Genomic DNA, 11,580 nt, shown 5'->3' with positions numbered 1-11,580 from the left:
TTAATTCCACCTCACATCTATCATACATCCAAATACCTTGTACATATATTGGGAGATAGACTCCACATTGGTGTCTAGAGATAGCTTGAGGTTGTGAGTGGAGACAACATAAGATAATGATTATGAGAGAGGGTATGAATACAACCCCACATCATAAGCCAAAGTTAGGAAGCTCCTAATGTCATGTAAGTAAATAATTGTCCTAATTATATGCCATGAAGATCCAAGACATATATCATTATACAATGGTCATACCATAATGGCACCTACAACATATAGCACATTATGAATGGGCATGTAGAAATTTCCAAGATGAAATATCAATAGGGTCAAGGACAAAGTTGGATAAAATTGTTGTCTAATGCTTGCCCAAATGATGTAAAGATATTTTTAATTGAAAAAATTACCTCACGTGACCATGAATTAGACTCACTATCTTTCTCAAAAGTTGGGAAGGAGGGAATAGTTTGATAATAAATAAGTTAAAAAGAGAGATTGGGATAAAAATAAAGGGGGGCAAAGTGGAGGAAAAGGGAGGGGAGAAATGGTGGGGGAGAGGAGTCAACAAATGTACTTGAGAGAATCAATGCTCCCAAATTCCTCACTATTCCACCCACTTGCCTTGTTGGTTGCTTCCTCTGGTTCACTATCACTAGTATTCCTTCTATTATTTTCCCTACCCCTCCCTTGTGTGTTTTCTACTTTCACATTTCTTCCTTTCCCTCCCAAGCATCTTTCTAACACACACCCCTCTCTTTGATTCCTCATTTATTGTTTCACCATAGACCATGGGGACATTGCATCATCCTTAATATATATGGGGATCTTTGATCCTAAGTTCCCATTTTGTAAAAATGATTCCCACTTTTTTAAAACAAGAAAAATAACTTTTTATTTTTAACAAAAGCATCCTCCGTCAGATTTGTTTTCGTGTCGTTCTTAGATTAAACACTTTTTATAAAATAATATAAAGGGTATTTTGGTCAATTTAAGATTATATTTATAATTTCAAACACACGAATATTTTAATATTTATCACAAATATTTCTTAAAAAAATTATTATTATTATTATCCGTGATATTCAAGATTATTAAAAAAATATTTTATTCTTCAAACTTAATTCTCATATTTGTTTGCTTATGAATTCAAATTTCAAACTTGATTAAATATGACGATTTAATGATTTATTTATTTTTTTTCGATTTTAGAAGTGTTTTATGAACATCTTTAAAATGTTGGGAATGTTGGGATATGAAATGGGAATGAAAATTTCATTTGATTGATTGCTCGTTGTTATGTTTGAATTACTTAACTCGTTATTGTGAAATTTTGATTCTTATATTCCAAATTATATTATGATATTTTATTGAACCCAATTGGAAGTTTATAAATGATTTTTAATAAAGTTATGTACAAAATCTTTTAGGAAAAGATTTCAAAATTTGATTTGATTTTTATATATAGAAGTTGAAATTTTCTATTTTTCCATAATATTTTAAAGAAAATCTTCATAAAGTGCTATCACCCCACTAGATAAGTTTTTAGTGATAGCATTTCTAATTTGATGCAAAATAAAAAACATTTGTGACATATATTAGAAGGGGGGAATCCAAGACCTTATATTCAACATGTCTACCATCACTTGAGAAAAGGAAAATTACTAATAAATAGATTTCTAAGGGGGAGTCATAGAAGAGGAAATTTTTTTCTTTTAACTCAATGACTTAGTTTTAGAAAATACAGCAAAGGTGATGGGACATTACTCCAAAAAAAGGGGTCTCTTCTAACATGCCATTAAAAGTAGCTGCTGCTTTCTAAATTGTGATTTTGCCCTATAAACCCCCCATTGTCTTAAATGAATAATGGTTGGACATGGGCTTCAACCTTCTCAAGCTTCATTGCCTTTATTTAGAAAAATTTCATCTCACAAAAAAAAAAAAAAAAAAATGGAATCCTCCTGATTCTCACTCCCTACCCCTAAAGAAATAATTTTAATTTTATAATTTTTTTAATTATAAAATAAAAATGCATTCATGTTTAAAAGTTTTCATTTCTACAGATTCAAACAAATTATGAATTTGGACTCATACTCAATTGATGGCAGAAATTTTGGAACCTATTTTTTGAATTAGACACTTTATAATATTTATATATATGAAATGTTAATTAGTGTAATCAGCTATATATTCATATACCTCACAAATTTTGCCATAGGCTTTTTCCTTTGGGGGGTATAATTCTTAGGAAAATTGTGGTGAGTTAGAATGGCCATCTCTATGATATCTTTCAATTCTCCTTGCTGGAGGGCCTTAATTATGATTTTTTTTTTTCAATAATATATGAAATAATTTACTCATTAATTTTCATACCATTTAATTTCAGAAATTATCACAAATTTGAATTACTTAAGAATTTTCATACCATTAATTAGCTCTCAATTCTCCTAGTTCCACATCCTTAATTTTTATTATTTTTCAATATTTTTTTTTGAATTAATAATTTATGAACAACTTAATAAAATATAGCACAAATTATTATTATTATTTGATTGGATTTGGGTATTTAATTGTAATATCTCTTTGATTGTTTTGTGATGTGGGTGTTAATGGTGAGAGCTAATGGAGAGCATCCAAAATCTTGAGAAGATAAAGGGGTATTACAGAAATAGAGGAAAGAGAAGGGCAGTGGCAAATTAAAGCCAAGCTCCCTATCTGTATTCAATAAATTCTCTGCAATTTTCCTTCATTTTCTGTGTGGGTGAAAGAAACCAAGAAACTGCCAGAAAACACACCTCTCTACACACATGTCTCTGCGTGTGTGTGTGTATATATAAGTGAAGTGTCAAGACCTATAGAGGGAGAATAGTAAAACAGTGTAAGGAGTCACACAGAGACCCCCATTAACTTGAAACAGCAGCCACTGTGAAGCTTTTGCTTTTTAATGCTCTCTTTCTCTCTCTCTCCACAACCCCCCAAAAAAGTCTCTCTTTCACTTTCTCTCTCCTCTCTCTTTATCTTTTCTGAAACTCGTGCTCTTTCTCTCTCTATCAACACTATGGTGTGGAGATGAAATGGCTGTGATGAGGATGGGTCACAGTAAGAGCATTGCCAATAATACGGGTACAGCCAGTGGCAGCGGAATGAACCCAATTTTTCACGATTTTCTGGGTATGAGCTGTGCTTCTGATTCGCCTGTTGTTTTTGCTCCCAAGACTGTGGGGCATGGGGGCGATGCCAGGCGCTCGGAAGCGTCGCCGTCGGCCTCTGCTTCCGCCGGAGCTTCTTCCGGCGGTGGCCGTGGACCCATCTCCACCACCTCTGATCTGGGTTCGGGTGAGTTCTCTTCAAATCCCCTCATTTTGGTTCGCAATTTATTGTTGCTGGTAGTTGAAATAAAGCTAGTGTTTTTTCTAGCTTTTGAGAAGAAAATGCGTTTTTTTTGGGCTTTCAAAAGACCGAAAGTTGCTTTGAAAACGCTTGACAAACGAAGACTATTGAGTCTAGTTTAATGGGTTCTTTTGATTTTCACTTGGTGATGTAGAAACTCTCTCTCGAGACCTACTTGTGATGTAGTAATCTTTCTTCTTTTTCTCCATAGATTAATGGGTAGTTTCGATATCTGAGAATGTAGAAACTCTCTCTCTCCGTGTCTCTCTTAGTGGGGTGGGTATCTTGGTTATGGAGTAGTTTCAGTGAGGTCATTAATGGGTTTGGTAGCTTTGTGGCTCTCTGTCTCTCTGTTTGTCTGTCTGTCTGTCTTTCTCTCTCACCCCATCAAGTTTATTTATTTTTTCTTTTCACATATGTATGTTAAACTTGCAATCACTTTTCTATTCTATGTTTTCAGGTTTCTTTTATTTCCACCCTAGTTTTGTTTTTGAGTATTTCTCTGATGGGCTTTTCAAATCCATTCCATGCTTTTATTCACCTGATGCTGCTGCTTCCTAGGGAGCTAAACATACTCAGAACTTGCTTTATTCACTTGATGCTGCTGCTTATATTTTGGGCATTTATTTCTGATAACACTAATCCTTTGTTGCCTATCTCATCTGGTACTTAAATAGTCGGGCATGACCAACTCTGAAGCTTGCTGGTTGTAATTGTATTCGCATTGTTGAAACTGCCAGTCTTTGAGAGTGCTTTTGTTTTCTGGTGGATCCTAATTGGGGTTGTTTATTTACATGGGTATGTCAAATTTCTGATAGAATTTTGCAAATGCGTTTAGGTAGTGTCATTGCTTGATTTTGCTGCCTCATGGAACTGACAAAGTTGGATATGGATATATTTATACTGTGGACCTTATTATTGTTTTTCCTTTTTAAGGAATTAACAAAGTTGAATGTATACATATTATGGGTTTTATGATTTCCTTTTAAATCTTCTTGCTATGGACCAAGAAATTTGACTCATCATATCTTTTTCCTCTCTAACCCCCTCTGTGTTTTGATTGTGATATGTGTATTTTCTTTTGGGTTTTGGTCTGTCAATAGATTGAGATGAATACTGTTAAAAGCTTAATTTGTTAGTGTGTTCCTGGAACTGCCTAATTTCAATTGTCTCTCTTATTAAAATTGAAGTTTGATTCTGTTCTCATAAATTTTGGTAGAAAGACAGGCTGGAGATCATTTTGATGGAGTTCCATTTTATGGGCCAAAGAGTGATATTTCTGGGCCTGAGATAAGCAACCGGCTTGCGGGTAGTAAGCGAAGTAATTCTGATTCTTTTATGGGGTCATCAAGAGATGGGGTCCCTCAAATCGGACCAGAATCTCTTGAGAGCTCACACTTGATGAAGGTGTGCATTAACATTATTGTTCATGGTTTTCCTATAATTCAATTCTTGATTGGCAGAAGGAAACCCATATATGGTGATAGACTAATGGTTATTCATATTTTCTGACAGTGCTATTCATGTTTAAATTCAGATGGGTGTTAGTCATTCATATTCTCATATTTCTAGTCATGCTTCAAATTCAGATACTTCGGAATGGAACTGGAGGAGATCGACCTAGGAGGTCCAGTGATGAGGAGCTATTCTTGGGTCTGCAGTCACTGAGGCCAACTTCTGCCTCCCTCATATTACAGCCACCCACTGGTAGTAGAACTGATGTCAATCTTTCCAAATGGGATCGATCTGTTACCATGAATGTGAACCCCACAGTGCAGTACCCTCTGCGTGCAGGTCAATTTGCTCCTTTCTTGCATCAAGTACCTCCAAACAGATTTAAGGATGCTAATTCTGGCAATGCTGGTCCTTCAAATTTATCCCAACCAGCTGCTGATGAAGGTTCTAGAACTGGAATTAAAGGATCTGGAATCCTGAGTTCCATTACTGCCAATGCCAGTGGCAGTGTCTCTGAGAGAAACCCATCTGGGTTGCTGCCAAGTGGCAACAGACCAAAGTCTAGGACTCATATTTTGGAGCCAGAGTCTTCTACTGCTCCAAGGTGAATGCCATAATTCGGTTTGTTTTCTTCTGTGTTTTTCCGTTCCAATTGTTATGCTATGGAAAGAAAGAACATTGATGCCTTACATTGTAATCTGTGTTGGTGGCAGTCGACTTGGATCGACATCTTCTAGTCGGCAGATGACTATATTTTATGGTGGTCAAGCTCATGTTTTTGATGATGTCCACCCAAACAAGGTTTGCTTTCTGGCTCTTTGTGACTGATAGATGGCATCTCTGTGTATCATTGCTTCCTGCTGCATATTTAACACAATTGAACTGGTGTATGTATGTGAATAACATAAAGGAGGGAATTGAATGATTTATACCAATTTGTTCGATTCACTTGCTTAATATCTTAAGTTCCAGTTATATGTGGAACTGCAGAAGCAATTCATTTTAGACTGGTACCCAGATTTCTAGGCTTACTTGTACCCTTATTTGGCTCTAATGTAATCCTAATGCTGACTTCTACATTTGATTATATCCATTAGGAGGAATGCAGTACTTTTTTTGAGAATATATCCTACATTTGGATTCCTGTTGTAAGAGTAACATTTATCATTATGTTAGATAACCGTCATGTTCCCAATCTTACAAGGTTTCAGTGTTGGACAATTAACAAAATCAAAGAGTGTCTATATGTGAATTTACTAATCTCAAAAGATCTTTGAATCCCAAATACTTGGGAGTTGAGATCAGCCAAATGATCTCTTTTTTGCCAATAGGACTATTGAAATTCTTTCTACTAAACCCTGGAAGCCTATTTGTTAGATTACTAAGTGGCTATCTACATAACTATTGGTCATTTTTGTTTTAGTAATGACATCATGAAAGAGTGTCTATAGCTCATTTCATGCCTCATATCTGTAGGTTCATGCAATTGGATGAGTACCCTTAACATTACCTCCTTTTTTGCCAATGATTTTATTTAATATAAGTCAAAGTTATAAGCCATTAAGAAAGAGCATTGCAAGACTGTTACATGAGATGATGGTCTTAGCTAGTCATTCTTGTTTCTTGTGTGGGAGATCAACAATGGAAGGGGTGTGTGTGTTTAATTTTTAATTTTATTAAAATAAATTAAGTAGTTAGTGACAAGTTTTTGGGAGAAGAATATTCTACATATGGTATTTCATTGAACTAAAAAGGCATTTGATAGGTTCCTTGGTGAGATGATATCCTTTGTTTTAGAAGAAAAAACGAATTAGCTAAATAGATTTAGTTGATTGGCCCTATTTTAGGAAGTGTACAGTGGAAGAGTAGCTCAAGACTAGTAGTAGAAAGAAGTGATTTCCAGTCATGATATCCTTATATCAGAAGTTAGCATTAAGACACCATCTCTTTGCACTGTTCATGGGTGGATTTACAAACCATAGTCAATGAGACTGCTGTAGGGACTAGTTAAGGACATTTAAGTATAGCAATACTAGGAATGAAGATCAAGGAATACTGAAAGTCGAAAGCCAATAAAAACTGGTTGCTTAGTTATGTCAAATCGCTCATCCACAAGGAAGAGTGGAGGGGTGTTATGGATGTCGTGGGCCTTTTGGCCACATATATGAGAGAAAGGAACAGTTAAAGTGACCCGCGCATATTGCCAAAATTTGCTGGTGGTCAATATTATTGCATGGTCCTTGGACTTCATGTGTAAAGGCAGTTTCAATTGACTTACTGAAAGAGTAAGCAAGCATTTTAATTAATTTCTAATATCCCCACCCTCAACGAGAGCCCAACCAATCAATGAAACCAACTAACGTCGAATGACCATCTTTTATGAACAATTTTGTCTCCAACCAATCAATTAACTTCTAATGTTGTTTGCTAGTTGTCAAGTGCCAGCAACACCATCCAACACCCTGACAAGGCTATTATGGATGGTGTTAGATCCACCATGTCAGTCGATGACAATGATTCCGAAAAGTTGTCAAAAACATTTTAAAACTCTTAACCTCTTTCCCTTTGCCATCCTTACTTTTGTTGAGCCATGACAGATATGATAAGTTCCCAATAAGTTACCTGATCTCCATCTAACTATCTTTATAATGGTCTCAGCATCATCCCATCTAGGTAATCTAGTTGTCACTCATGCCTGGGTGCTCTCTTTGAATGAGGCTTGATGTTGCACCATTCTGCAAGGTAAAAGTTTTTATTAGAGCTTATAAACAGTGCTTTAAATAATTCACTTCATCATCATTAACAATTGTACAAGTGATGGTATTCCCACCACTGTATATCATATGGTATCTTTCTGGGATTCACAACTGCTATTTGTTGATAGCATGCCAATGAAGGTAGATAGTATCATGCTGCGTGATAACTAGACAACAAAAGGGATGATAGAATTCAAAACACTGTCAATCTGTCATACCTTAATATTTTCAAAAATCTATAATGATTGTGGTTGCATATGATGGCGATGACATGCTTAAATGCTTACCTTAGTATTTGCCATGTTTTGCATTCAAGGGGAAAGTTTGAGATTATCACATCTTGTTCAATTCATTGGACCAGTCCTATATACATTGTAAAATTTTGCTCATCTCTAGTTCAAGATTTTCAAAAAAAAAAAAAAAAAAAAGAAAGAAAAAAAAAAAAGAGAGCTTGGCCTCCTAGCAGAGTGGTTTTGAGTTCTACTGTCTTATAAGTTTTTGGTTTTGAAGGTTCCTCTCTTTCTTCAAAGTGATATTTGAGATATCTATATGAATTAATATATGTGTATCTTCTCTGATCAATTCTGTAGCAATTTCACAGAAGTATGTTTTAGCTTTGAAGAACTAATAAACAAGACACATGATGTATATAGTGATGGATTTTAATTATTCATTCTACATAAAGAAAGTATATTCTACTCTGATTTGTCTTTGTCTATGGAGAGAGAAATTGTGTGGATATTTTATACATGCTTCTTTGATTTTACGTAGTTAGTGAAACTGATTACAAATAAATCATAGATGGCATATCATAACCACTGTTGGCCTTGTGGGGTCTTGACTTTTAGGTTCTTTGTACAACTGATTACACATACATTATATATGGCTCACCATAAGCGCTGTTTGCATCATGGGCTGTTTCAGGCTTACACATACATTATATATGTTTCACCGCAACCACTGTTTGCCTCATGGGTTGTTTCAGGCAGATGTAATAATGGCCTTAGCCGGATCAAACGGAGGATCCTGGTCCACGACTTACTCTCCAAAATCTACTGTGAAACCAGTTGGTGAAAGCACACCCAATGGAGAGAATGAAACTGGTATGGCTGGCAACTCCATGTTCCCGAGGGAATTTCGAGGAAGGTTGTCTCTCACTGGCAATCCTAGCCAAGGGTATGGCTCTGGTGACCGAATCTTGACGCTGACAGGTAATGCCCTAAGCTTATCATCAAGTATGTAGCTTGATCATTCCCATTTAGTTGCATTCTTCTTGAGTGGGTATTTGACCCAAGTATCAAGATGAGAAATGAAATCATTCAATTTTAGTTTACATTAATGAGTTTATTTTTGTTTCCATGTCACTGGTAATAGATCTTATCTGCTTCCATACATTACCCTTCCCAAATACAATTTTCTTTTTCAGGATTTTAGAATGGCCTTTTTTTTCCCCCTAAATAATCATTTTAGCAAGTATGGTAATGACATAAATTTGTAAAGCATCTATATGCTCAAATGCCATGGATAGCAAATCATTTCATTTTCATGTGTCTACTGAATCCTCCTCTTGAATATTTTACTGATAACAATTGTGGGATATGGTTGATAGGGGCCCCTCAAGGTGTCAATATACCTAAAGATACAAGAAATCCAGTGAAAGCAGCCGAACCCAGTACTGAAGAAAAAAGAAGAGAGGTATGATGTGGAAGAGTCTGGATTAGCCTTATTTAACTCAGTTCTATTGATAGCCTTTTGAGGCAAGAAAAGAGTTTGTTTTCTCTTATTTTTGTTCATTTCCCCGTCTCTGGTATCCTTTAGGCCTCTTTTTCTCTTGGGGTTTTCCTTGTTTTGTTTATATAGACCTGATTAGGCAGTCCGAGGCACAAGCGGAGACAATGCTATGAACTTCACATCTGCTTATGATTAGTATTTGTCATTTTTTTGTCTCTTTAAATTTGAATATTCTTTCTTTTTGTTGAACTTGTGTTTCATTGCAAAATAGAGGCCAATTAAACTGTGACCATCAACTTGTGTGTGAGAAAGACAGCATATCTGAACAATCCAAGCGTTTTCGAGGTGCTCTTGTGATATGGCACTGCTCAAAGGTCACAAGGAGTCATCATCTCAGTGAGATCTCATACTGTGCTTAAGGAATGGAAATCCCATTCTGAAATCTAAATGGTTTCGTTTCAATGGTGGGGGATGACTATAAGCTCTTGTCTGAATGATTGAGCAAATGCATTTCTATGCATACAGTTTGAAACATTATGGAATGAGATTGATTTGTTGATGACTAATCTGAATTGCTTTCCAGTGGGGTATGTTAAGTAAGTAAATGTGTGTGGTATTTAAGGTTGGGTTGAGATGGGCCAGGGTTGCCCTCCTGCCCCCCACCCGAGTCTTAGAATTGATATGGTTGCTTTGTAGTCCAAAATCTACTACATCTTGTCCATGTAGGTTGAATGAATACAAGACATATCACATTTTCATGTTACCACTTTTGAGGTTATATTTTATCCTCGGATCATATATCTCTTATCCTCAACTTATGTCCAATCCTCTTAATCTTTATTATCATCCAACCATATTTCTCTTAATCATTTTTTTTGCTTGTTAAATTAGATGTCTTATGCTTAATAAAACTATCTTATTCCATACCACAGACAAAAATGGAGGTTCTCTTTTTGTCTTTTTTTTTTCTTCTCTATCTAGAACTGAAATATGAACCGATTAGGTCTAGTTGATAACTAACCCGAACTCAATTCAAATTAAAAGCTTGTTTGGCGACGATTCTAAGAAATGTTTCTACCTTTTTTAATATTTAAAAATAACTTTTTTGATAAAAACTTTTAATTGTAAGAAATATTAAAAATGCTTCTTAGAATCATTGTCAAATAGATTTAAAAATAATAAATTTTGATCTCTAATATAAGGTATTCAACTTATTCTCATTTTTCTAAGCTTCGATTAATTAGATTAAACTTAAAGTTTGTTTGATAATATTTTTTTAAAATACTTTAGTTTAAAAAGCATTTTGAAGAAAAATCAAGTGTTTGACAAATCACTTATAAGGTTGAAAAATTATCTATGCTCACTCTTTTAGTAAAAATACTATCAAACCCACTTTTAATCAATTAGGTTATATGATTTAAAATTCATCTATAATTTTTTTTTTTAAAATTTTTATACCAACATTTAAATGGTAAATGAGACGAAGTTTAAAGAAAATAGATAAAAAATAAAAATAAATTCATATATATTAAAAAAAAATTGAAAAAAGAATTATAATATAATTATAATATGATATTTTCATAAAAAATCTAAAAAATTAAAAATAAGTATTATTATATACGATATTATAAATTATAAATATTATAAAAATATTAAATCAGATTTGAGTGGTTTGAGTCGTTGTCTATGTTTAATTTAAATTCAATCAAAATGGAATTTAGATTAAAAAAATTAACTCATAATTAGATTGTTGAGTTCCCCAATAAGTGGAGTTAGGTTTGAGTTGAAACGATCAACTCCTCCAAATCACACCCCTACTTTCTATCAAAGGTATCAATTTCTTTTGCAACACAAATTAAGGATTAAGATTGCAGGTTGAAAATGGTATGGGACCAATCACTTAAAATTTTCCTTACATGGTACAAAATAATCAAAGCTTTCCCATGGTCATGATTATAGCCATAAATTAATGAATAGATCCTCATCAACACAAAATGTGGAATCTAACAAATGATAAAAGTTTCAGAACCCATAATTATTAAAGAAGCCATTAGCCTATGCTTTTGTGTTTCATCATCTTCAATTCTAAGTCCATGCTTCACTTTTTGGCACTCTTTGGCCCTCTTTTCTCTTCTCCTTGCAACAATATACTCAGAAAGATACCACCCAGATTCCAGAAATGTCTTTGCCTTTGACTATTCTTAAGAGCAATTTAGTGATTTACCACAACTTGACCTCAGGATATGGAAAA

At 34.4% G+C, this 11,580-nt stretch overlaps 1 protein-coding gene across 2 annotated transcripts; it reads left to right on the top strand.

Annotated features, from left to right (window-relative positions):
- The first annotated feature begins 2,012 nt into the window (after window positions 1-2,012).
- LOC100262779 (protein TIFY 8) lies at window positions 2,013-9,625 on the top strand. Of its 2 annotated transcripts, XM_010650313.3 has the most exons (7): window positions 2,610-3,333; window positions 4,607-4,794; window positions 4,977-5,094; window positions 5,182-5,446; window positions 5,556-5,643; window positions 8,584-8,809; window positions 9,208-9,625. In XM_010650313.3, the coding sequence occupies exons 1-7, from the start codon at window positions 3,072-3,074 to the stop codon at window positions 9,297-9,299; spliced, it is 1,239 nt and encodes a 412-aa protein (XP_010648615.1). In that variant the 5' UTR covers window positions 2,610-3,071; the 3' UTR covers window positions 9,300-9,625. The 2 variants fall into 2 exon arrangements, with proteins under 2 accessions (XP_002282416.2, XP_010648615.1); XM_002282380.5 differs by having other exon boundaries at window positions 2,013-3,333; window positions 4,977-5,446.
- The last annotated feature ends 1,955 nt before the right edge of the window (window positions 9,626-11,580 follow it).

The sequence above is a fragment of the Vitis vinifera genome, chromosome 4 (assembly GCF_030704535.1).
Source record: "Vitis vinifera cultivar Pinot Noir 40024 chromosome 4, ASM3070453v1".
NCBI classification, from domain to species: domain Eukaryota; kingdom Viridiplantae; phylum Streptophyta; class Magnoliopsida; order Vitales; family Vitaceae; genus Vitis; species Vitis vinifera.
The sequence above is the reverse complement of the archived record's forward strand: the minus strand, read 5'-3'. Positions and strand labels throughout refer to the sequence as shown.

What these genes read in the sequence shown, in the direction of transcription:
- LOC100262779 (XM_002282380.5), top strand. Translation starts at nt 3,072, where the DNA reads ATGGCTGTGATGAGGATGGGTCACAGTAAGAGCATTGCCAATAATACG. An exon ending in AGAGCTCACACTTGATGAAG is followed by an intron (nt 4,795 to 4,976) that starts GTGTGCATTAAC and finishes CTTCAAATTCAG; the next exon opens with ATACTTCGGAATGGAACTGG. An exon ending in ATGATGTCCACCCAAACAAG is followed by an intron (nt 5,644 to 8,583) that starts GTTTGCTTTCTG and finishes GGGTTGTTTCAG; the next exon opens with GCAGATGTAATAATGGCCTT.